The sequence below is a fragment of the Miscanthus floridulus genome, chromosome 7 (assembly GCF_019320115.1).
Source record: "Miscanthus floridulus cultivar M001 chromosome 7, ASM1932011v1, whole genome shotgun sequence".
Classification (NCBI taxonomy): domain Eukaryota; kingdom Viridiplantae; phylum Streptophyta; class Magnoliopsida; order Poales; family Poaceae; genus Miscanthus; species Miscanthus floridulus.
Window position 1 is genome coordinate 118,548,242 of NC_089586.1, and position 26,071 is coordinate 118,574,312.

The following is a 26,071-nucleotide window of genomic DNA, read 5'->3' on the forward strand; positions in this document are numbered from 1 at the left end:
ACGAAGCACCCAGGGATACTCTAGAAGAGTTAAAGTTTGATTCACCTTTATGCCCGTTCACTTCGCTGAAAAAAACAAACCGAAACGGATTCACCTTTAGGCTCTGTTTGCTTCGTTGAAAAAATAAACCGAAACAATGTTCCGACTAATCTGTTGGGAGAGAAAAATACTGTTCCGACTGAAAAAATAAGCTAAAAAGACAGATTATAAGAGAAGCGAACATGACCTAACTTGTCGCTGGATTTTAAAAACCTCCTCGAACGGAGGGAGTATCGGACAACATATTCTCATAACTTTCAAACCAGAAAACATTCTCCCCTTAAATTTTAAAACTACAGATAAGGGGGTACTTCGTCTGGTCTCAAGAGTTAAGGAAAGTATGCTATTCGATGTTATAGTTTGAGGAGATCTTTCAAATTTAACGACTACTTTAGAAATGAATCGGTCGGACTTTACTCTTTTTTTAAAAGCCAACAATCACCCGAGGAAAAATCGCAGACACATCTACTCAATGTACTGATTGTAGTAGCAAAAGTAGGGGTAGTAGCATGTGTGATTTTGACGTTCACTCACCGGCTTTCATATATTTGAATTGCAGAAAAAAAGGAGTCCTTTTGCCTCTAAGCTACCGTTCCAGTCCAGATTTTATCAAACTCTAAAACTAGACGAAAAGTCTCCTTAACTCTCGAAACCCTTTAAAAATACTCCCTACCATTGTTAGAAGTGATTTTTAAGATGGTTATATGTCATTTTTTTCTAAATAAAACGATTCCATCAATACATGATAAGGCTTCAATCCATGAAAATAACTATAGCATTATAAAAGTTTTGGAAAAAATCTTAGATTGGAAGGACATAAACCCAAATAGAATGCTTAGAGCTTGTGAAAATGTATCTAGAAGCTTCAAAAACTTAAATTTAGTTCTAGGAAAACATTTAAAAAAATCTTGAAAACAAACAAAAACATTCGTATAGCTGTGGAATAAATTTTTAGAAAACGTTTCACAAGAAAAACACGAGATGCAACAACATAAATGCATTCAGTTAATGTATGTTGCACTCATGCCGGTTACATCTCGTTTTTTTTGTGTGTTTTAAAAAATGCATTTAAAGATTAATTAGAATATTTAGTTTTAACAAAATTTATTTTTTCTGGATATTTTTGTCATTTTTATAGAGCTAAATCTAATTTCTTGAAACTTAAAGATATTTTTCAGAAGCTCTTTATATTTGTTTTATTTTATCATGTCCTAGGCTTTATGGCTTTATAAAAAAAATATGCATCTTAAACATTTTTATGAGTTGAGGGGGTAGTTTACTTCGCTACGACAACTGTTTTGAACAAGGCTAATAATATAGCCGGCGGTCCGGCTACAAGGATTTTGCAGCTTTCTCTCAGCCCACTCATATAGTAGTTAGCTCTTCGCAATTAATACATATTTCACTTGTCTCTTTCATAAAGTTTCTCGATTCTTATGTCTAAGCTAGCTGTAAGTTTACAGCCCACTTCTCTTCTCTCTCCTCCACCTCAGCACTGTTCGCTTGTTGGTTTCAGTGTTTTTCTCTCACAACAAACCAACACCAGCCGGGCTTATCAGCCCAGAAACCAACCAGCGAACAGGCTGATTGTCAATGTGATATTATGTCTCCATGTAACATATGTGTTCATCTATTACCTTTTCCTGAATTTTTTTGTTAATTTCAGGGTTACAATTCTTTCTATACATGCTGTGATTATATTTGGTAATTGCCTTTTACGTCGGCCTACGATGTGGATCGTTGAAATAATGATGTTTACCTAGGTATGTTCATCGTTTCTCGCCTTTAATAGTTTAATATGCTTCACATATGTTTTTGGTAAGATCCAGGTTGAAGGCAAGTAAATCAGTAGCCTTTTATTCTGCATATTGAAGGATTATCCAAGGACTTTACCTCATCCAGCAGATGATCAACATTTCATAGTGTTTTTAACCTTATGATAGGTGCACAGATTCTGTTATGCCATTTGTGATCTTCTTTTTTATGTCTTTAATATCTTCATGAAGTCAATTTCCTTTCAGAACACATTCTTCGTGGTTGCAGCTGCAGCTTTGTTAATTCTAAACTGGTGGCAGAGCACGAAACAACGTCCTAAGTGTCTTATAACAGTTCTGTTAACAGCCAGGATTTCGTCCTTCTACTGTTCTTTAGATGAGCACATTTTCATGCCACTCTCCTTCTTTTAGCTATCGCCACTTCCATGCACAACGAAGGTAAAAAATTCTTAGTGGCAGAAAACCATTTGCATTCAGAATTCTTATTTTGTCTTCACTTTTAACTCAATACAAATTATACCACTCACTGAGTCAGAAGTGCATGGTGGTATTGACTGAACAGTCTATTCATCGAATTGTGTTAACAGCGCTTTTACTATGTGCCTCAAATCAAATAGCCGAACTGTGTTCTTTTCTTATATTCTTTTTCCTATATTGTAGATACCGAACCACGAATTTGTTATTGATGGTCCTTCACGAAAAACCTGCTCCAGTTAGCTCCAGGGCTTTGCTTCCTACAAGAAAATGCAGTGCCCAGAACAGGACAGATGTATCTATGTACAATGCTACATCCCAGTTATTGCAGTTGTTCCTGTGTGTATTTTCTATTTGGCTTCTATGATGAACAGTTGTGCTACAGGCCTCCGCAATTGCGATCAACCTCATTATTTTGGCCTCTACAAACTATCATGTTCTATGCAGTTTACTTTCATTCCATACACTATCCTCCGGTTGTGAGTCTGTATAGTTTCGTTATTAGATTTTTGTTTCACATTCTCTTGACAGTTTATTTTAGTGTAGGAAATTGTGTTGTCGTAATCTGTTATCCTGACAAACTCATCGATGCATATGATAATTCCAATAGGGAAAAGGTAGCATGCAATAGTCTCCGGAAAACGAGTCATGTTTTCTCTCAATTTTCTAACCTTTCAATGCACTTTTTCCTTGCATATATACCCTAATACCCATACACCGCAGCGAAGCGCGGGGGGCCAACTAGTATATATATATACATACAACTAGTGAACTAGCACTCTAGCGGTGAAATTTGATTAGTAATATTGTGGTTAAGCATGCCGGAGTTCCAAATGCCAGACCTACGGATGAAAACGGTACGAAAATATTCTAAACCGACCGCTTTCGTTTTCTATATTATGAAACCGTTTTCTATATTATGATATCGTTTTCGAATTTTACCAAATATAAAAATTTGTCATTTTCAATCATTTTTTGTACTCTTTAATTGCTAAAATATAGAAATATCCCAAACCGACTATTTTCGTTCTATATTATAATACCGTTTCCAACCGACCGTTTTCATCCCTAGCCAGAGCTATGTCTCATCAGATGACACTAACATAGGAATTCCCTCGAGAATGGAGGTGGCAGAGTTCGTTAGCACGGTCACGTGTGATTGGACAAAATATTACTACATACTGTACAAATTATCTACATATAGCCCCGTTCTGGCAGAATTTTTGTTGAAACTGGTTGAAAATACTTTTCTGGTCGAATTGCTGTGAGAAGAAAAAAAAACAAATCGAATATAGGGTAAGCTCAACGAGGCCATAATATCAAATAAATTAAATAGACATAAAAACTATCCGTAATTTCTAACACGAGGACGGTACTTAGTCATTAATATAAACAACACTTTAGCTAGCTAATTATTAATCATCTAAGAATTAGCTCCGCTAACAATTCGCTCTAACTAATAAGAGCAAGGCTAATACAACCGGCCGCTGGCTGAAAGGGTTCTCTGTAGTTTTCTCTCAGCCCACTCATATAATAGTTAGATCTTCACTATTAATCAATGACCTACCTCTCACACAAAGTTTCTCGGTTCTTGTGTCTAAACTGGCTGTAATAAGCTTACATACCGCTTCTCCTCTCTCTCTGTTCTTCTCTCTCCTCCATCTCAATATTTAACAAGCTTATATAGCCTCTCTTGTACTTTCTCTATGTCGGGTACCGCGAGAAGGGGTACCCTAAGCAAGACCCAAAAAACAACTGCTTGGACTTCGTAAAGATCGAAACCAGCTAAACGCTGCCGGCCTCGGCCGATTCTCCGACTCGCCCGAGGCTCCAAGGGCCTCGGCCAATTCTCCGACTCGCCCGAGGCCCATCGCCACGGGCCTCGGCCGAGTCTCCGATTCGCCCGAGGCCCCCTCACTACTGACCCCGAGCGATTCCCCGCCAAAGGCCTCGGCCGGGCCACCGACCCTCCGTCTCGCGCAAGGCAGGCTCGGCAGCACTCCGCTGCCTCTTCCTTCTCCCGTCCCTCTGACAAAACGTCGTGTCACATCACCTCAGCCAACTGCTGCCCCTGACGACAACGGCATGCTCGGCACAGTACAGCAGAATGGCCGATGGGACAGGAGGCAGGACTGGGCAGGGGTTACCCGCCACTGTACTAACCACCATGCACATGGTTGACGCCCATGCCTCACTGTGCTGCCAACTCCTGCTCCGAGGACAACGCGGCGTGGGAAGCCACGTCTGGGCTACTGTGGCCTCGGAATCAGTACCCAGGACCAATAATTCCCTCCAGGGCCTCGGCGGTTTGCTTCAGGGGCTCGACAGCCTGGGGACCCATGTCCGCCAATGCCCCCCGCGATGGCTTGGCCTCGGCACCTACAGAACCACGGCCCCCTACGACGTCATCACGCGATGACCTGCACGTCCCTCGGACTGGGCAGGGGTTACCCGTCACTGTGCTAACCACCATGCACATGGTTGGCACCCATGCCTCACTGTGCTGCCAACTCCTGCTCCGAGGACAACGCGGCGTGGGAAGCCACGTCTGGGCTACTGTGGCCTCGGAATCAGTACCCAGGACCAATAATTCCCTCCAGGGCCTCGGCGGTTTGCTTCACGGGCTCGGCAGCCCGAGGGTCCATGACCGCCGAGCCCCCCACGATGGCTCGGCCTCGGCATCTGCAGAGCCGCTGCCCACTACGACGTCATTACACGGTGACCAGCACGTCGCCCGCCATGTCCTGCATCAAGCTGTACTGGAGTCCCACGACGCACAAGATCGAGTATGACCGGCGCGTCACTTCTGCACGACAAGGACGGGGCCACTCCGTCGACCACACCACAACAGTGGCCGGCTACAGGGCTCGGACACGCCACCCCCGTTTTTAGAACGCTATGTAGCAACATATGTAGGTTTCTGGTTCTCCCTTGGAGTATAAAAGGGAAGGACCGGGGCCATTTCTAGGGAAAAAAAAGAAAGAGGAGGACGAACACACCGATAGAACTAGACACTTCCGCTACGCTGGTGGAGAACAACGCCTCAAGCAGCCCGCTCCACCCTCGCCGAGACCTGGGGCTAGCCCCCTCTCTCACCTAGCTTGTAACCCCCTACTACGAGCACTCCGGTGCAAGGAATACAAGATCGATCTCTCGGACTGGACGTAGGGCCTCGATTGCCTGAACCAGTATAAACCTTGTGTCTCTTTGCATCACCATCCGGGATTAGGAGCACGCAGCACAAATTCACTCGTTGGTTGAGGGACCCCTGGTTCCGAAGCACCGACAGTTGGCGCGCCAGGTAGGGGCCGCTGCGTGTCAGCTTCGTCATCCTAGCAAGTTCCGGATGGCAGACCCCGTACGACCATTGCGTCTCGGCACCGTGGTTTGGTTCGGGAGCCTAGAGTTCATGTCCCTAGGGCATGAGTACGACATGGTGCTCCTCACTCCTCGAGCCCCACCGTCCGACGGTGAAGTCGCGCCCCGGCAGCCCAGGCGCAGGCGGCGCCCGGGCGGCCGTTCTCGCCACGCTCGCCAGGCGCGACGCGAGCGGGGCCACCCCGACGTCACGCGAGCCCAGGGCGTCACGCCCCTCCTCGCCGATGCCCTACGACCAGCTGTTGGTATGGGGTCCCTGGCTGGGGACCTGTCTGGCCTGAGCATGGACGAAGGAAAATCGCCGGTGGCTCGCGGCGACGCCTAGTCGTCTAGCTCCGCTCTACCACTCCCTCAAGAGCCGACCCCGGCGGGGCAGAATATGGAGACGGCACCGTCCCCATACCCCTTTGGGTTGAGAGATGCCGCCGCCTCTTACGCCTACGCATACGCTGCCACCCACGAGCACCCTGCGGAACGCCGCCAGCGCTTCGCTCTCGACCTGAGCACCCGCTCCGACCCCTCGGACGAGGACGAGGCATGGCCCAGGGTGGATTTCTCCGAACTCCACAACCCTGGGGCTTTGCGCCAATTCTTGGCCGTAAGCGACTACTGCCTCGGCTACTCTGACTCTGACGACGAGGGGACTTACGATCCATCTCGTGAGTGCTTCCACGTCGGGCTCGGGATGCCAAGGGCGGGTGAAGAGGACGAAAGGACAGGCAACCATTCCCCGCCCCGGGCAGGGGCGGGCGACGCCACACCTCCGCGTCTCGAGGCCCCGGCAGCACGGGACGAGAATCCCGTTCGCGGGGGGCATCGACGCCCAGATCTGGAGCAGCTCCGCGAGCTTCGAGACAAGGTCGAACAAGACCGGCTCCTTCTGCAATAGCTTCGGAACACTCTCGAGCAGGAACAACAGGGGCGTGGTGAGGGCGGAGGAGCCCGAGGGAGGGCCCGCGACGTCCATCACCGCATCAACAACGACGAGGAGGGAGCGCCACCCCCAATCTTTAATCGCGCCAGCCAGAATGTCGCAGCCGCTGCGATGCTGGTCCGATCGATGCCCGAGCCCTCCACCACCGAGGGGCGACGGGTCCGTGGGGAACTCCGCGATCTCCTCGAGACCGCAGCGGTGCAGCAGGCCGAAAGTTCCGCCTCCCGTCGGCGCGGAGGCACCTCGGAGCAACCCACAGCGCAACCTCGCCGGGGCCAGGATGCCTCAGTCCGTCCCGAGGACGCTCGCGCGCCGACGGTCAACAGGGCCCCCTCGGTGCGCGACCGACTTAGGGACCGACGCGAGGCACAGGGCGACCACGAAGTAGTTGGCAGGCGATGGCGCCACGACGACGGAGCAGCACGGGGCTACCACCCACACCGAGGCGGTCGCTACGACAGTGGTGAGGACCGCAGTCCTTCCCCTGAGCCGCCGGGACCTCGGGTCTTCAGCAGTGCCATCCGTGTTGCTGCCTTCCCCGCCCGGTTCCGACAGTCGGCCAACCTCGCGAAATACAGCGGCGAGACCAACCCGGAACTCTGGCTCGCCGATTACCGCCTGGCCTGCCAGCTAGGTGGCGTGGACGATGACCTGCTCATCATCCGCAATCTCCCTCTGCTGTTGTCGGACTTGGCACGAGCCTAGCTCGAGCATCTCCCTCCCTCGCAAATCCACGACTGGCGCGACTTGGTTAGGATCTTCGTCGGGAACTTCCAGGGCACATACGTGCGCCCTGGGAATTCCTGGGATCTTAAAAGCTGCCGCCAGAAGCCAGACGAGTCTCTCCGAGATTTCATCCGGCGCTTCTCCAAGCAGTGCACCGAGCTACCCAGCGTCGGCGACTCGGAGATCGTCCAGGCTTTCCTCTCCGGCACCACTTGTCGGGACTTGGTCCGAGAGTTAGGACGCAACGTCCCACGCTTTGCTGCCGCGCTCCTCGACATCGCCACCAGCTTCGCCTCAGGGGAAGAGGCTGTCGGAGCCATCTTCCCCGACGACGATCCCAAAGGGAAGCGGAGGGAAGAGGCCCCCGAGGCCTCAGCCCCCCACCTCCCTAAGAAAAAGAAGAAGGGTCGCCCAGGGAAGCAGGAAGTCCTCGAGGCCGTCCATGTCGCCACGACGGATCGCAGGAATTCCCGCGGCCTCCGCGGCCCCGGGCTATTTGACGACATGCCGAAGAAGCCCTGCCCTTACCATCAAGGTCCGGTGAAGCATGCCCTCGAGGAGTGCACCATGCTCCGGCGCTACTACGCCAGGCTCGAGCTCCCCGACGACGACGCCAAGCAGAAGGGCCCCGGCGGTCGGAACGAGGACAAGGACGACGGGTTCCTCGAGGTACGCAACGCTTTCATGATCTTTGGCGGACCCTCGGCATGCCTCACGGCGCGCCAGCGAAAGAGGGAACGCCGGGAGGTTTTCTCGGTCAAGGTGGCCACCCCCCGGTACCTCGACTGGTCTCGGGAGGCAATCACCTTTGATCGGCATGACCACCCCGATTATATTCCAAACCCCGGACAGTACCCGCTTGTCGTCGACCCGATCGTCGGCAACACCCGACTTACCAAAGTGCTCATGGACGGAGGCAGCGGCCTCAACATCCTCTACGTCAACACTCTGGAGCTCCTGGAGCTCGACCGATCACTGCTCCGAGGCGGTTCTGCGCCCTTCCACGGCGTCGTGCCAGGAAAGCGCACGCGACCCCTCGGGCGCATCGACTTACCCGTCTGTTTCGGCACTCCCTCCAACTACCGCAAGGAGATCCTCACCTTCGAGGTGGTGGAATTCAAGGGGGCCTACCACGCCATCTTGGGGCGCCCGTGCTACGCCAAGTTCATGGCGATCCCCAACTACACCTACCTCAAGCTCAAGATGCCAGGCCCCAACGGCATCATCACCGTTGAGTCCACGTACGAACATGCATACGACTGCGACGTCGAGTGCATCGAGTACGCCGAGGCCATCGTGGAGGCCGAGACCCTCATCGCCGATCTCGACCAGCTTGGTAGCGAGGTTCCCGACGCCAAGCGGCGCGCCGGGACCTTCGAGCCCGCGGAGGCCGCCAAGCTCGTCCCCGTCGACCCCACCGTCCCCGACGGCCGAGGACTGAAGATCGGCGCCACCCTCAACAGCAAATAGGAGGCTTTGCTCGTCGGCTTTCTCCGTGCGAACGTCGATATGTTCGCATGGAGTCCCTCGGATATGCCGGGCATACCAAGGGAGGTCACCGAGCACGCCTTAGATATCCGGGCGGGCTCCAGGCCGGCAAAGCAGCGCCTGCGCCGATTTGACGAGGAGAAGCGCAGGGCCATCGGCGAAGAAGTGCAGAAGCTCATGGCAGCCGGGTTCATCAAGGAGGTATTCCATCCAGAGTGGTTGGCTAACCCTGTATTAGTCAGGAAGAAAAGTGGCAAATGGAGGATGTGCGTGGACTACACTGGTCTAAATAAAGCGTGCCCGAAAGTCCCATTCCCACTACCACGAATTGACCAAATCGTCGACTCCACTACAGGATGCGAAACCCTCTCCTTCCTCGATGCGTATTCCGGTTACCACCAAATCAAGATGAAAGAGTCCGACCAGCTCGCGACTTCTTTCATCACTCCATTCGGCATGTACTGCTACATAACCATGCCGTTTGGCCTCAGAAACGCAGGGGCTACTTACCAACGGTGCATGATCCAAGTCTTTGGCGAACACATCGGACGAACCGTTGAGGCCTACGTGGATGACATCGTAGTTAAGTCCAGGAAGGCCGGTGATCTCGTCGGCGACTTGAAGGTTGCCTTCGCATGTCTCAGAGAAAAGGGCATCAAGCTCAACCCCGAGAAGTGTGTCTTCGGGGTTCCCCGAGGCATGCTCTTGGGATTCATAGTCTCGGAGCGTGGGATCAAGGCCAACCCGGAGAAGGTCTCGGCCGTGACCAACATGGGCCCAATCCGAGACCTCAAAGGGGTGCAGAGGGTCATGGGATGCCTTGCGGCCCTAAGCCGCTTCATCTCGTGCCTCGGCGAAAAAGGCCTGCCCCTGTACCGCCTCTTGAGAAAGTCCGAGCGCTTTTCTTGGACCACCGAGGCCGAGGAAGCCCTCGCCAGGCTCAAAGCACTGCTCACCCCCCCCCCCCCCCCGTCCTGGTTCCACCCACCGAGGGCGAGCGCCTCTTTCTCTACGTCACTGCGACGACCCAAGTGGTCAGCGCAGCCGTAGTAGTCGAGAGGCAGGAGAAGGGACACGCTCTACCCGTCCAACGACCTGTTTACTTCATCAGCGAAGTGCTCTCCGAGACTAAGACGCGTTACCCCCACATCCAGAAGCTGGTTTACGCCGTAGTCTTGGCTCGACGCAAGCTGCGTCACTACTTCGAGTCCCACCCGGTGACTGTGGTGTCATCTTTTCCTCTGGGAGAGATAATCCAAAACCGGGAGGCCTCGGGTAGAATAGCCAAGTGGGCTGTCGAACTCATGGGGGAAACCTTGTCTTTCGCGCCTCGGAAAGCGATCAAATCACAAGTCCTGTCCGACTTTGTAGCCGAATGGACCGACACACAGCTGCCACCCGTTCAGATCCGATCAGAATGCTGGACCATGTACTTCGACGGGTCTCTGATGAAAACTGGGGCTGGCGCGAGCCTGCTCCTGGTCTCACCCCTCGGAGTACACATGCGCTACATGATCCGTCTTCACTTCGCCGCCTCCAACAATGTCGCCGAATACGAGGCCCTCGTCAACGGCCTGCAAATCGCCATCGAACTTGGAGTGCGACGCCTCGACGTACGGGGTGATTCGCAGCTCGTCGTCGATCAGGTGATGAAAGAGTCGAGCTGCCATGACCCCAAGATGAAGGCGTACTGCGCGATAGTACGACGCCTGGAGAGCAAGTTCGACGGTCTCGAGCTCAACCACGTTGCACGAAAGTTCAACGAGGCCGCGGACGAACTAGCAAAGATGGCGTCGGCGCGGACCCCGGTTCCCCCGAACGTCTTCGCCAGAGACCTCCACAAACCATCCGTCGACTACGCCCCGGCGACGGAAGAGGGCCCGTCAGCCGAGCCCACCACAGGGCCCGAGGCCCCCTCTGCCACCGAGACCTCGCCCGCCGGGCCCGAGGCCATGGCGATTGACGCAGAGCCTCCCGAGGCCGACCAAGGGATGGACTGGCGAGTCCCTTTCCTCGATCGCCTCGTTCGAGGAGAGCTTCCTGCTGACAGAGCCAAAGCCCGGCGGCTTGCGCGACGCGCCAAGACTTACGTCCTCTGCGACGGCGAGTTGTATAGGCGTAGCCCATCTGGTATTCTCCAACGATGCATCACCACCGAGGCTGGCCAATCCTTGCTTTGCGACTTGCATGCGGGGGTCTGCGGGCACCACGCGGCGCCTCGCGCGCTCGTGGGTAACGCCTTCCGCCAAGGTTTCTATTGGCCGACGGCGGTGGCAGACGCCACGAGGCTAGTACGCTCCTGCGAGGGATGCCAGTACTACGCTCGACAGACGCACCTCCCGGCCCAAGCCCTCCAAACCATCCCCATCACATGGCCATTCGCCGTATGGGGGCTGGACATGGTTGGGCCTCTGCAGAAGGCACCCGGGGGCTATACCCATCTGCTGGTAACTATCGACAAATTCTCCAAATGGGTCGAGGCTCGTCCGATCGCTCAGATCAAATCCGAGCAAGCGGTGCTGTTCTTTACGGATATCATCCACAGGTTCGGGATTCCTAACACCATCATCACTGACAATGGGACACAATTCACCGGTCGCAAATTCCTAACTTTCTACGACGACCACCACATCCGGGTGGCTTGGTCGGCCGTAGGGCACCCAAGGACGAATGGCCAAGTAGAGCGTGCCAACGGCATGATCCTACAAGGCCTTAAGCCAAGAATATTCAATCGGTTGCAGAAGTTTGGCAAGAAATGGCTTGCCGAACTCCCGTCAGTCATCTGGAGCCTAAGGAATACCCCGAGCCGAGCCACGGGATTCACACCGTTCTTCTTGGTCTACGGAGCCGAGGCCATCCTCCCCACTGACTTGGAATACGGTTCCCCGAGACTACAGGCGTACAACGAGCAAAGCAACCACACTGCCCGCGAAGACGCCCTCGACCAACTAGAGGAAGCCCGAGACGTCGTGCTACTACACTCAGCCAGGTACCAGCAAGCCCTACGACGCTACCAAGCCCGGCGCGTCCGAAGCCGAGACCTGAAGGTGGGCGACCTGGTGCTGAGACTGAGGCAGAGCAACAAGGGCCGCCACAAGCTGACCCCACCCTAGGAAGGGCCGTACATCGTCGCTCAAGTGCTGAAGCCCGGGACCTACAAGTTAGCCAACGAGAAGGGCGAAGTCTTCACCAACGCTTGGAACATAGAACAGCTACGTCGTTTCTACCCTTAAAATTCCAAACGTTGTTTACATTGTTCCTCGAAATGCAATAAAGAAGCGTTCTTAGTTGTTATAATTTTTCGAGGAACCCCCCCTTATAGACAAGCCGATTGTATAAAACCCAAGGACCGTACGATCATCCCAAAGGTGAAAAGGCCGGCCGAGCCGTGAGAACGACCCACGCCTCCAGGCTACGGCAGCTCCCTCACCACCTCTTCACCCAAAGGACAGCGTAGGCTCCGAGGAAGTTCTATGCAGAGAGCCTATCTATTATCAGGGGCTCAACGTCACGATAGCGCTATAAGGGAGACTCGGCTCTGCCTCAGCAAAGCCGGGCCTCCCTCGGGGGCTAGAAAGGGGGAACCACCTAAGTCTCGAACACCGTTGTTAACGGTCTTTAAAAAATTTTCTGCGCCAAACTCTCTCGCGCTCCGACGGGACCCTCACAAGAAACCCAAGGACCAAAAGTTTGTTTGGAGGCCAAAGGGCCGGTCGAGACGTGAGAACGGCCTACGCCTCTGGGCTACGGCAGCTCCCTCACCACCCTCCGCCGAAGGACGGCTTAGGTCCCGAGGGTTTTCTTTGCGGGTTCACAAGATCGAGACGGAGGGCACAGGCTCGGAAATAGAACAGAAAACGATTAAAAGACGCACGTACGCAAGTACTTTACAGGCCTCGACGGCCACAAAGACGTCACGGTATGACAACTAACCCAATCCGGTTACATGACCCCTTTTGGCCCAGATCAAAGCTCAAGGACCGACGGCCGGCGCGGGAGGGACCACCTCTTCTTCAAATAGATGGGCCAGCGCTGTGCCAGGTGCCTCGGCCGCCTCCAACAGCTTCACGACCTCCGCATCCGCCTCCTCGTCATCTTCTGGCAACACGTAGCCGTCGCTGATGGCCTCGAGGTTGATGGCGTAGTGCGAGGAGACGACGGCCAGGGCGCGCTTGACACCCGTGTGCAACGCCCCCCGGAGCCTCTCATGGACGCGGCCGCTCAACGCAATCAGACGGCTCCCAAGGGAGCTGGCTGATTGGACCTCCTCGACGTCCAAGGCCTCGCAGGCGGTACGGACAGCGCTGCACAGCGCCTCGTGCTCCCGGACCTCAACATCCAGTGCCGCTTGCGCTGCGACGGAAGCTTCAGCCGCCTGGGAAGCCTCTTTCCCCAGATCTACGTCGCAACGAGGGGTCAGGAGTCAAACGCGAACCAGAACAAATGGACAAGGAACACGGTTCAGCGGAACTTACCCTCGGCCTTATTCTTCCAGGCTAAGACCTCGACCCGAGAGGCCTCGGCCGCCTTGGTAGCCTCTGCCAGGGCGACTTTTGTCGCCTGATGCTCGCTCTGCTCCGCACCCAGCTGCCCGGCTGTGGCCTTCGCAGAGGCCGTTGCTTCTTGGGCCCGAGACCTGAAGGAGTCTCGCTCCTCCTCCAGTTCCTTGATCTTCGCCACCAAAGGGGCAGCCTGCCCCTTAGCCGTGACCAGCTCGGCCTGAAGGTCAGCACAACGAAGGCGGAGGTCCTCCACTTCCGCACTCCGCGCCGACAAAAGCCCCTGAGCATCGGCAAGCAGGCCCCTCTGCCGCCGGAGCTGGTCCCAGATATCCCTCTCCCTTCGTAGGAACACCGATTTCCCAAGGGACCGGGTCTCGAGCTCCTAAAAGAGGTAAAAAACGCACGTCAGACACTGCGAGGACAACTCGGCACGAGACACGAAAGTACTTACCTGAGTGACACCAGGCAAGTCCCTTTCCATAACAGTCATCGCCGTCTGCAGCGCCCGCACTGCCAGTTGGCGGTACTCCTCGAGGGTATCCCAACGCCCCCCCTCTGCGATATCTTCAAGGGCGAACACAGGCTCCCCCTCAGGATCAGCCTGGTCCCGCCAGAAAACACGTGGGAAGTTCCACCCACGGGGCTCGGGCCGTAGCGGGGCAAGGGCCGAACTCCCCTCGGCGGGATCTGGGACTGGCTGCTCCGCGGTACTTGGCCGCCCCGACGTCCGCCGCCTCCTTCCCTCGGGAAGAATCATCAGACGAGATTGTCTGAACCAGGGGCGGTGCCAAAATTTGCTCCGTCTCCGCCTCCATCGCCCCGGTCTCGACGGACCCGGGGGCTCTGGCCTCCGCCATCTCTACCTCGATGGCCCCGGCGTCCACCGCCCTGACTTCGGAGGTCTTGGGGGCTCCGGCCTCACCCTCAATGGCCTCGGCAGTGCCAGACGCCCCAGTCTCCTTTGCCCCAAGGCCCACAGCATCGCGAGGCGCGGACTCCTCCTCTTCGACCCGCTCCGCGGCCGCCTCGGACCCCTTTTCCTAGGCAGCCGCCTCCTCCGAAACGGCCTGCGCCTCGCCCGACTCCGCGCCACGCTGCACGCCAGCCTGCGCCTCCGCTGCCTGATGGGCGGAGGAGCTAACGTTCACCTTGAGCGCCTTACGGGGCGCCAAAGGAGGATCTTCCACCAGATGCGTCTGGCTGGAAGCAAAGACACTCCCGAGGTCAGCATGCGATCAAGGGGCAAACAAGAAGTACTACGGACTCCACCAGAGAAGACGCTTACCGCGAACGGGGATGCAGCCGCTTCGACACCGCCTGCCTCCTCTGCAACGGTGGCGGTGGTGGCAGCAGCGCGGCCTCGGTGTCCACCCGTGCCAGCCGGCCTCCGTCGGACCCCGGCACCTCCTCGACCCTTCGCGGAGACGATGGGGTCGCCCCCACCGTCACCCGCTCCACCTCCACCGTCGAACCCATCGGGCTGACGGCACGCTCTTCCGACACCCGCGCCTTAGGTGTGTCGGCCTCGGCCCCGGGACGGGCCGCCACTGGCCCCGGGGCACCTCCTCCTCCTCCTAGGGGCGTCAGGCTCCTTGCCGGCGCCCCGGGAACCATCTCCCTGATGTCGGGGAGGTGTTCCAGGCAGGCCGTCCCCACCTCGCGCCCGCCGCCGTCACTCGAAGAATCCGACACCGACGACGAGGGAGACGGTTCCAACGGGAGACCGTCGAGCCTCTGACGCCGGCGACGGGCGTCTAGCTTTTCGCGCGCGAGGATCTTCTTCGTACGTTTCGCCTCCTTGGCATCTTTTTTCTTCTTCTCCTCCTCGGCACGCGCCCTGTTCACGGATCGCCGCCGGGCGTCCTCAGGAACGGGCGGCGGGGAGCCTCGCACGTCTCTTATCCCCTGTGGGAACGACGAAGTAAGACAACAGACAAAAAAGGCAAAAAACAAGAAGGCCGCGAAAGCCTCGACAACATCCAACTTACCAGCGAAACATACCCCCGCGACGGGCGCATTGGGAACGGCATCAAATCGTCGATCTTCGGCTTCCCGTCCACCGCTTCTCTCACCCGACGCAGGGTCTCATCGTCGGAAAGGGCGAAGGCGGACATCTTGACACCGACGATCGAATCGCCCGGGGTCATCTCGAATAGCCGCCGCCGCCGGGCCATCAGCGGCAACACCCTCCGGCGATGAAAAGCCGCCACGACCACAGCCGCCGAAAGGCCATGGTCACGCAGCTTCCGCAAGGCCCTCAAAAGCGGTTCCAGCCTGGGCTGATCGGCCTGGATGACGCCGTACCCCCACTTCTCCGGTTGACTCTCCACGACCCGCCCGGTATAAGGGGGAAGTCCTCTGTCGTCGTTACGGAGGTAGAACCAGCCGTCATACCAACGACGGTTGGACGATGACAGCTGGGCCGGGATGTAGAGGGACTGCCGGTCTTGCCGCACGTGAAGGGTGCAGCCGCCGGCCCTCTGCACCTTCCGAGCCCCCCTCGTTCCCCCCGGCTTGGTGGTGAACGTCGCTCGGAACAGGTGGAGCCACAACTCCCAGTGGGGAGCGATCCCCAAGTACCCCTCACAGACGGCGACGAAGATGGCCGCCTGCGCGATGGAGTTGGGGCTGAAATTGTGCAGCTCCACGCCATAATAGTGCGGGAGCGCCCGCATAAAGTTATCCGCCGGCGACCCAAAGCCTCGCTCGTGGAAGACCACGAAGCTCACCACGTAGCCGTCGCGCGGCCTCGGCTCCGACTCGTCCCCCGGAGCAATCCACTCCGGCTCATCGGGGTCGGTGATCGGGCGAAGAAGACCGGCCTCCACGAGCGACCGCAGCTTCTCCTCGGTGACGTCAGACCGCTCCCAGGGATCCGCCGCAAGGAGGACGGGACCACCAGCCATTTGCACGGTGAAGGACGCTGCTACGACGGTTATCTCTCTCCCTCTCTCTTTCAGTCTCTCGCCCTCGCCCTTCTCCTCCCCGGCGCTCTATGCTCTCAGCAGCGGCACGAAGGCAGCAAAAGCGAATGCGAAAGAGGTAAGAAGGGGAAGGGCGAGGTTCTTTGCGTATTTATGCAGGGACAAGACGAAACCGCCGGGCGACAAAATCGGGGAAGTTTCCCCCAGAAGATCCGGCGCGGTTATCCAGATCCGGTTTCACCGCCCACGCGCCCACTCCCTCCTCATTAAATCGTGCGTGCGGACATGTCTCGTCGGCTGACCCCACGTCGCGTCCAACCGCAGCAGCAGCAGGCGCCGTTCCGCCTCCCCAAAAAAGTTGCCTCAAAAGACGCGCCTGCCGTTGTTAGCCGTAGGGAGAGAAATACCCCCCCGATTCCTTTCAGGCAAAGGAACTGGGCGCCGAGCCCGCTACGGTCCAGGGGTTCGAAGGCTGGGCCCTTAGGGGTTTCAACAGCCGCCCCAGGGCAATAGAGTCAGGGGCGACTACGGGCGAGCCTATGCGAGGCCGAGGCCCAAGCAAGCGAAACGCTTGGGACGCCCTGTGTCGTGTCCGAGACCGGTAGGGAGGTCTCCGAATGGGATCCCACCGTAGGGAGGCACCGAGCCACCGAGGCCCAGCGAACGGCCTCGGCATCCACTAGAGAAACCCTCCGGTACTCTTGGAGTGCGTCTCCGGACCGCTAGCCGACCCCCAGCGAATGGGGTACGGGCCTCCACTCGGACTTACCCGATAACAGCTCACCGGAAATGTCGTCGCTCGCGCCCACCGAGGGTAGCACGGCATCTTCCACCCCTCCTTCCGAGCGAAAAGGAAGCGCGAGGGTCGAATGAAAAGTCAGGAGAATCCCTGACGGCCCTCTTGCCCCGCGCAGAGGCTAGGGGACCCTTCCTGCAAAACATTACCGAGGCCCAGCGGCTTAGACTCGCACACGAGGGGGCTCGGCAAAACAAACCCTCCTTCCGAGCGAAAAGGAAGCGCGAGGGTCGTTCAAAAAGCCAGAAGAACTCCTGACGGTCCTCTCGCCCTGTGCAGAGGCTAGGGAGCTCCTTCTGCAAAAGACGCCGAGACCCCGCGACCTAGCCTCGCACCCGAGGGGGGCTCGGCAGATAAACCCTCACGCGCGAGGGGCGAACCAAAAGCCAGGGGGACCTCTGACCGCTCTCTCGCTCCATGCGAGAGACTCGGGGGTTCCTCCTGCAACTTTGCCGAGACCCAGCGGCTCAAGCTCGCACACGAGTGGGCTCGGCAAACAGCCCCCCCCCCGTCCGAACGAAAAGGACGTGCGGGGGACGAACAAAAAACTCGCTCCGTGCAGAGGCTCGAGGGCTCTTCCTGCACCCAAGATAAAGACAAAGCGACCCAAGCCCGTTACGGTCCAGGGGTTCGAAGGCTGGGCCCCCAGGGGTTTCGACAGCCGCCCCAGTATAAAGGAGTCAGGGATGACCACGGGCGAGCCTGTACAGGCGCGCCCCGGGTCGTGTCCGAGACCGGCAGGGAGGTCTCTGAATGGGATCCCACCGTAGGGAGGCACCGAGCCACCGAGGCCCAGCGAACGGCCTCGGCACCCACTAGAGAAGCCCGCCGGTATCCTTGGAGCGCGTCTCCGGACCGCTAGCCGACCCCCAGCGAACGGGGTACGGGCCTCCACTCGGACTTACCCGATAACAGCTCACCGGAAATACCATCGCTCGCACCCACCGAGGGTAGCATGGCATCTTCCACCCCTCCTTCCGAGCGAAAAGGAAGCACGAGGGTCGTACAGAAAGTCGGGAGAACCCCTGACGGCCCTCTCGCTCCAGGCGGAGGCTAAGGGGCTCTTTCCGCGACATCGTCGAGGCCCCGCGATCCGAACCCGCGCCCACGGGCCCGACAAACACGACGAAAACACCTCACTCGAAAGAGAAAAAAGCCCCTGAAGAAGTGAAATCACTCCTCTAGGGCCTCGGGGGCTACACCCGGCGGGTGCGCTCGCGCGCACCCACCGAAACCTCGAATACAAAACACCATCCCGACAGGAACTACCAAGAGCCAATTCTCGTCGGAACCTCAGGGGGAGTGCCTCCACTCCCCCCAAGGCTCGGGGGCTACTGTCGGGTACCGCGAGAAGGGGTACCCTAAGCAAGACCCAAAAAACAACTGCTTGGACTTCGTAAAGATCGAAACCACCTAAACGCTGCCGGCCTCGGCCGATTCTCCGACTCGCCCGAGGCTCCAAGGGCCTCGGCCAATTCTCCGACTCGCCCGAGGCCCATCGCCACGGGCCTTGGCCGAGTCTCCGATTCGCCCGAGGCCCCCTCACTACTGACCCCGAGCGATTCCCCGCCAAAGGCCTCGGCCGGGCCACCGACCCTCCGTCTCGCGCAAGGCAGGCTCGGCAGCACTCCGCTGCCTCTTCCTTCTCCCGTCCCTCTGACAAAACGTCGTGTCACATCACCTCAGCCAACTGCTGCCCCTGACGACAACGGCATGCTCGGCACAGTACAGCAGAATAGCCGATGGGACAGGAGGCAGGACTGGGCAGGGGTTACCCGCCACTGTACTAACCACCATGCACATGGTTGACGCCCATGCCTCACTGTGCTGCCAACTCCTGCTCCGAGGATAACGCGGCGTGGGAAGCCACGTCTGGGCTACTGTGGCCTCGGAATCAGTACCCAGGACCAATAATTCCCTCCAGGGCCTCGGCGGTTTGCTTCAGGGGCTCGACAGCCTGGGGACCCATGTCCGCCAACGCCCCCCGCGATGGCTTGGCCTCGGCACCTACAGAACCACGGCCCCCTACGACGTCATCACGCGATGACCTGCACGTCCCTCGGACTGGGCAGGGGTTACCCGTCACTGTGCTAACCACCATGCACATGGTTGGCACCCATGCCTCACTGTGCTGCCAACTCCTGCTCCGAGGACAACGCGGCGTGGGAAGCCACGTCTGGGCTACTGTGGCCTCGGAATCAGTACCCAGGACCAATAATTCCCTCCAGGGCCTCGACGGTTTGCTTCACGGGCTCGGCAGCCTGAGGGTCCATGACTGCCGAGCCCCCCACGATGGCTCGGCCTCGGCATCTGCAGAGCCGCTGCCCACTACGACGTCATTACACGGTGACCAGCACGTCGCCCGCCATGTTCTGCATCAAGCTGTACTGGAGTCCCACGACGCACAAGATCGAGTATGACTGGCGCGTCACTTCTGCACGACAAGGACGGGGCCACTCCGTCGACCACACCACAACAGTGGCCGGCTACAGGGCTCGGACACGCCACCCCCGTTTTTAGAACGCTATGTAGCAACATATGTAGGTTCCTGGTTCTCCCTTGGAGTATAAAAGGGAAGGACCGGGGCCATTTCTAGGGAAAAAAAAGAAAGAGGAGGACGAACACACCGATAGAACTAGACACTTCCGCTACGCTGGTGGAGAACAACGCCTCAAGCAGCCCGCTCCACCCTCGCCGAGACCTGGGGCTAGCCCCCTCTCTCACCTAGCTTGTAACCCCCTACTACGAGCACTCCGGTGCAAGGAATACAAGATCGATCTCTCGGACTGGACGTAGGGCCTCGATTGCCTGAACCAGTATAAACCTTGTGTCTCTTTGCATCACCATCCGGGATTAGGAGCACGCAGCACAAATTCACTCGTTGGTTGAGGGACCCCTGGTTCCGAAGCACCGACACTCTAACCGGCTAACAATGAATTCAAATAATCTTGTGTCAACTAGGGGTTTTGTTTTTCCCATGATTCAAAAAGGTCTAAGGCCCGTCTCAATAGCGGTTTCATGTCATTGTTTTTGAGACTTCCATATGTTGAAATATAGACAAGTTTCATCTTCACGAGACTTATCTCATCTCTCTTTTCATCAATGCCATGCCACATCAACTTTATTAATCATTACGAAACTTTCCAAGTTTCAGCGAAACTACCTTGGTCCAGTCTTAGTGGGGGTTTCATGTCCCGGTTTACCACACATCCATATTTTGGGAAATGCAAACAATGCAGAAGAGTTTTATCCTCTCTAGTCTCATAAAACTTTTATAATCTCTATCTTTATCAATATACGGTGTCACATTAACATATTTAATGAGCATGAAACTCTGATGAAACCCATTCTTATAGAAACGTACTCTTAGTCCAGTCTCACGGGGATTTTCATGCCCAATTTCCGATGCACCCATATTTTGAAAAGAGTGCGAAAGAGTTTTATCTCAATTAAATTTTCTTTATTCTCTTAGAACTTTCATTATATCTCTTCATTAATATAGTATAATGTTAGCGTATTTAATGTTCATAAAACTCCATAAAACCCGCATTGAAATTGGTCTCATTGACACTAGCGATTGTGAAAGCGAGTTGCTAAATCACATGCACCTATTTTTTCCTTTTATTTCAGGCAACGAATATCATCTAATCTACATCGAATGATCAGCACTCATCCTCATTCCTAAGACCAAACATCTTCTCTCTTGTTGTCAGAGCAAGGTTAATAATACAGCCGATTTGCTGGTTGTAAGGTTCCTTATAGCTTTCTCTCAGCTCACTCATATAGTAGTTAGCTCTTTACAGTTAATACATGGCCCACTTGTCTCTCTCACAGACTTTCTTGATTCTTTTGCCCAAGCCGACTATAAGCTTACAGCCCGCTTCTCCTCTCTCTCCTCCCCTCCTCCACATCAGCATTTAGGGGGTGTTTGGTTCCATGGACTAAATTTTAGTCCATGTCACATCGGACGTTCGGATGTTATTTAGGAGAACTAAATATGAGTTAATTATAAAACTAATTACATAGATGGAGACTAATTTACGAGACGAATTTATTAAGCCTAATTAATCCGCCATCAACACATATTTACTGTAGCACCACATTGTCAAATCATGGACTAATTAGGCTTAAAAAATTCGTCTCGCAAATTAGCCACAATTTGTGCAATTAGTTATTTTTTTTATCTATATTTAATACTTCATACATATGCCCAAACATCCGATAGGACAGGGACTAAAATTTTCCTGTACTAACAAACATAGCCTTAGTCGGCTTACAGCCTGCTATGATACTCGCCTCATCTTCACTTCCAGCCACCTGGATGTTAGGAAATGTGATTGTGAAAACGTGCACGAGGATTCACTGGAGCAAGAGAACGGTGGACCACCGTCACCACCCCCCGCGCCTCATGTTCAACTTCCAAAGCTGGCACGCCGCACCATCACCGCGACGGTCTTCATCGACCTCTCCTCCGCACGCTCGGCGCCCACCTTTTTTACCCCCGTTCCCTCCCGCCCGCCACGCCTCCCAGTGGTGCCCGCCAGAAAACCCGTGTCCCTACGCGGTAGCTCAGCTACTTTTCCAGGGCATGCCGAGGCCCACGCCACTCCGTCCCAGGCCGCCGCGCGCCCAGCCCCACAACCCCGCAACCACCCGTCCATTCCCGTCCCGCCCACGCCCTGCGCACCGCGCGCGGCGGTTTGAAACCCTTCCGCCGCCTCCCCCTCTATTTATCCCCCGCACAACCCCATCCCCACATCACCTCACCTCACTTCACTCCCTAGCCGCGCCGGCGCCGCACCGTGCGCCGCTCCGCACCGCCGTCCCCCAGCCCGCCCCAACCCAATGTCGCCTCGCCAAGCCGTCCTCGCGGCCGTGGTCCTCGCCGCGCTGTTCCCGCTCGCCATCTCTCACGGGCTGGGCCTGGGGCACGGGCATGTGCGGCCGCACGCGCACGGGCTGGGGCTTGGCCACCACCACGTCCAGCCGCACCCACAGCCGCAGCCGCACGGGCACGCACCGCTCGGCGGTGGCGCGTGGTCCTCGGCTCACGCCACCTTCTACGGCGGCGGCGACGCGTCCGGCACCATGGGTACGTGAGCGAACCCCATTCTCGAACATTTCGCAGTACTTGTAGATTGCAGTCCCGTGCTGAGACACCTGCGACTGAATTTTGCATCTGAACGTGCGTGCGTCCATGCAGGCGGGGCGTGTGGGTACGGCAACCTCTACAGCCAGGGGTACGGCACCAACACGGCGGCGCTGAGCACGGCGCTCTTCAACAACGGCCTCAGCTGCGGCGCCTGCTTCGAGGTGCGCTGCGACGCGGCGGGCGGCGGGAGCCACTCGTGCCTGCCGGGCTCCGTCGTGGTGACGGCCACCAACTTCTGCCCGCCCAACAACGCGCTGCCCTCCGACGACGGCGGCTGGTGCAACCCGCCGCGCGCCCACTTCGACATGTCGCAGCCCGTGTTCCAGCGCATCGCGCTCTACAGGGCCGGCATTGTCCCCGTCTCCTACCGCAGGTCCGTGGTGAAACCAAACCGTTGTTTCGTGTTTTCAATTTCGATTTTTTTCGTTTTCTTTGAACAAAACAAGAAAGGAATTCGAGTAGATCTGACAGTCGCGCTTGTTTGTTTCCTATCCCACCTGACATGCTGCAGGGTTGCGTGCAACAAGAAGGGCGGCATCCGGTTCACCATCAACGGCCACTCCTACTTCAACCTGGTGCTGGTAACCAACGTTGGCGGCGCCGGCGACGTGCACGCGGTCGCCGTGAAGGCGGAGCGCTCCGCGGGGTGGCAGGTGCTGTCGCGCAACTGGGGCCAGAACTGGCAGAGCAACACGCTCCTGGACGGGCAGGCCCTCTCCTTCCGCGTCACCACCAGCGACGGCCGCTCCGTGGTCTCCAACAACGCCGCCCCCCGCGGCTGGGCCTTCGGCCAGACCTTCAGCGGGGCCCAGTTTAACTGAACACCCCGCAGCGTCGGCGACGCACTGGCCCTAGTACTAGTAGTTCGTTGGTCGTGGTTGAGTCGTCCTCCCCAATTGCAGCTTGCTGAGAGGCGCCATGGTTTTATGAATGGTGCGTCTCACATTAGTTCTTGGGAATTACCAGTAGTTTTAGGCCTAGTATTATCGTGCTGGGTGTTGTTAGCCTGATGTGTTAGTGTTCCTTGGTTGTTTCGGCCTGGGAATTGGAAGTGGTGGTAAAGGCAGGCTTGGAGATTAACGGAGGCAGGCCGCCTGGTATCACCCGCCAATTATGCGTTTTGGGCCTCATGTTGATGGCCTCTTGAGATGAGATCTGTTTTGTAGTCTGGGTTATCCAAGTGTGGTTGTTATGAACCTTATCAGGTTACTATTATCCTTTTGAACTGGGTTAAGATTTAATGTGTCCTTTTAAGCTGGAACTTGATTAATGGGCGTCTTCTTTTAAGCTGGAACATGAATTTGTTCTCGGTCTGCCTTAAGATTTACTACTCCATAGTTCACTCGGCGAGTAATTTGGACTCTCAACTTGGCCGTTTGTCCTGTTGATCCTGTTTCTGTCTGTCGGCCCTGTTCGCTTTGAAAAGTATTGCCTGCTCCACCATTAGTGATAAGCCAGGCAGAGACATTGCAGCCGTTCTGACCGTCTGATTCATTGCAGCCGTTCCAACTACAGCTGCAAGTTTAGGCCTTGTTTAGTTCCACCCCAACTTCCAAAAAGTTACTAGAGTACCTGTCACATCGAATGTTTGCGGTCTTTGCATGGAGCATTAAATGTAGACGAAAAGAAAAACTAATTGCACAGTTTGGTGGAAAATTACGAGACGAACGTTTTAAGCCTAATTAGTCCATGTTTAAACACTATTTGTCAAATAAAAACGAACGTGCTACAGTAGACTCAAAATCCAAATTCATGGAACTAAACAAGGCCAATGCAGTGCGTCTACAGTAAATTGTTGTTCGGCTAGTTTCCAAATTTTTTCCGGCGCCGCCCGAAGTACTGTGCACTACTGTAGCACCATTTGTATTTGGTAATAATTGTCCAATCGTTGACTAATTAGGCTCAAAACGTTCGTCTCGCAAAGTACAACCAAACTGTGCAATTAGTTTTTGATTTCGTCAACATTTAGTACTCTATGCATGTACCGTAAATTTGATGTGATGGAAAATATTCTTTTTACATAATGCCAAAATTTAAATTTTGATGGAACTAAACATGGCCCAACTACACAATCGAATCTCATTCCGTTTGTGAACTCTCGGCAAACAAAAAAAAAAAGTTGTCCATTACGCGGGCAATAAGTAGTTCAAACTCCCATAACTCAGATATTTTGTACCTGATGCACAAGGACGCCCTGTATTATGCTAGTGCTGTTTGATTTCATGTAGTATGAGTACGCTGTGTTTCGGGCATAGAGAATCCTTGTGTACCAGCAGCATAGAGATTCTTGCTAGTGGTACTGGACGCTCCCCTGAAGCTAGCGTGCATTCCAGACTTGGACGGGGGCCTCGTTTAGATTGTGAAAAAATTTCAACTCGATAAATAGTAGCATTTTCGTCTGACAAATATTGTTCAATCGTGGATCAACTAGGTTTAAAAGATTCATCTCGTGATTTCAAACTAAACTATGTAATTAGTTATTTTTTTTACCTATATTTAATACTCTATACAAACAGCTAAAAATTGATGTGACGGAGAGAGAATGAAAAAACTTGGAATTCAAGGCCCGGGTAAAATCATGCGGTGCCTGCTGCGTCGGCCTCAGCGTCGCCTCGCATAGCTGCAGTGCTCGAGAAGTACGGCGCCAAAAGCAGGGGCCTAGCCCTAAATTAAAGCGAAGGAGCCATCGTCAGGTTCTGTTGGTGTTGTGTTTCGGTTCTCTAGAACAGTCATTCCCATCTCTGACCATCTGTTTGAGCAGGGATTATCAACCCTTGCTGGCCCGTATTGTACCATTGGATTCTTCTGATGGTCTCCGACAAGCATCGGTGTTCGACAGGAGTGAAAAAAACAAGAAAGTTTTCTTTTTTTCATTCAAGAAAAAGGTGGGAACAAACAAAATATGGAGTAATACCGCATACCAAGAATATAGCCTTTCTTTCGTAAAAAGAAAGAAAGAAAGAATATAGCCTAAGAATATGCATTTCAAAAAAAAAAAAGAGAATAGAGTATTATGGAGATGATTGGGTGCCAGCAGTGCTACACTGTTTCTTAACCTCTGTTTCTGCCCGACGAACACGATTTATTTTGCGCTTTGATTTTGTGCAAGAATCAAGGCCTTGTTGAGATCGTAAATTTTTGCAATCTGAACACTGTAGCACGTTTTGTTTGTATTTGACAAACTTTATCCGATCATGGACTAACTAGGCTCAAAAGATTCGTCTCGTGATTTACAACCAAACTGTGCAATTAATTATTTTTTTACCTACATTTAATGCTCCATGCATACATTAAAAAATTGATGTGATGAAGAGATAGTGAAAAAACTTGAAATTTGAAGGTGATCTAAACAAGGTCGGTTGGAGTTGGACACATCTCAGACAATTGACAAATGGAAACAGAAGCAAGAGCTCAGCTTTGACTGGACATGACATCTGACATCTCGGACCCCAGAGCATCCCAATCAACAAATGACGAAATTTTGCAAGACATGTCATCATGTCCTGCGCCGCGACTGCGAAGGGAGTTTGCAATCAGCTTTCGGCATGCGCGGCAGCCGCGCAGGCAGCTTCACTCGCATAACCGACAGCATCCGCCCTCGCATGGGAAAAGCTATCGCAATCCTTGGCGGTTCGCATGCCAACTTGGGCCCAGTTCCCAAAAATTTTATAAAATTTTTCATATTTTCCATCACATCGAATCCTTAGACGCATGCATGAAATATTAAATATAAATAAAAAATAAAACTAATTACATAGTTTAGACGAAATCTACGAGACAAATTTTTTAAGCCTAATTAGACTATAATTAGACACTATTTGTTAAATAATAACGAAAATACTACCGTGTCTATTTTGCCAAAAATTTTAAAACTAAACTGGCC

The 26,071-nt window shown here is 54.5% G+C and overlaps 1 protein-coding gene across 1 annotated transcript; it reads left to right on the forward strand.

Annotated features, from left to right (window-relative positions):
• The first annotated feature begins 21,784 nt into the window (after positions 1-21,784).
• On the forward strand, positions 21,785-23,422 carry LOC136464439 (expansin-A5-like). The gene is made up of 3 exons (XM_066463391.1): positions 21,785-22,128; positions 22,240-22,561; positions 22,700-23,422. The coding sequence occupies exons 1-3, from the start codon at positions 21,882-21,884 to the stop codon at positions 23,007-23,009; spliced, it is 879 nt and encodes a 292-aa protein (XP_066319488.1). The 5' UTR covers positions 21,785-21,881; the 3' UTR covers positions 23,010-23,422.
• The last annotated feature ends 2,649 nt before the right edge of the window (positions 23,423-26,071 follow it).

Excerpts from the sequence above, each read along its gene's own strand:
- LOC136464439 (XM_066463391.1), top strand. The coding sequence starts at position 21,882 with ATGTCGCCTCGCCAAGCCGTCCTCGCGGCCGTGGTCCTCGCCGCGCTG. Across the intron at positions 22,129-22,239 it reads CGACGCGTCCGGCACCATGG|GCGGGGCGTGTGGGTACGGC; the intron begins GTACGTGAGCGA and ends GCGTCCATGCAG. Across the intron at positions 22,562-22,699 it reads GTCCCCGTCTCCTACCGCAG|GGTTGCGTGCAACAAGAAGG; the intron begins GTCCGTGGTGAA and ends GACATGCTGCAG.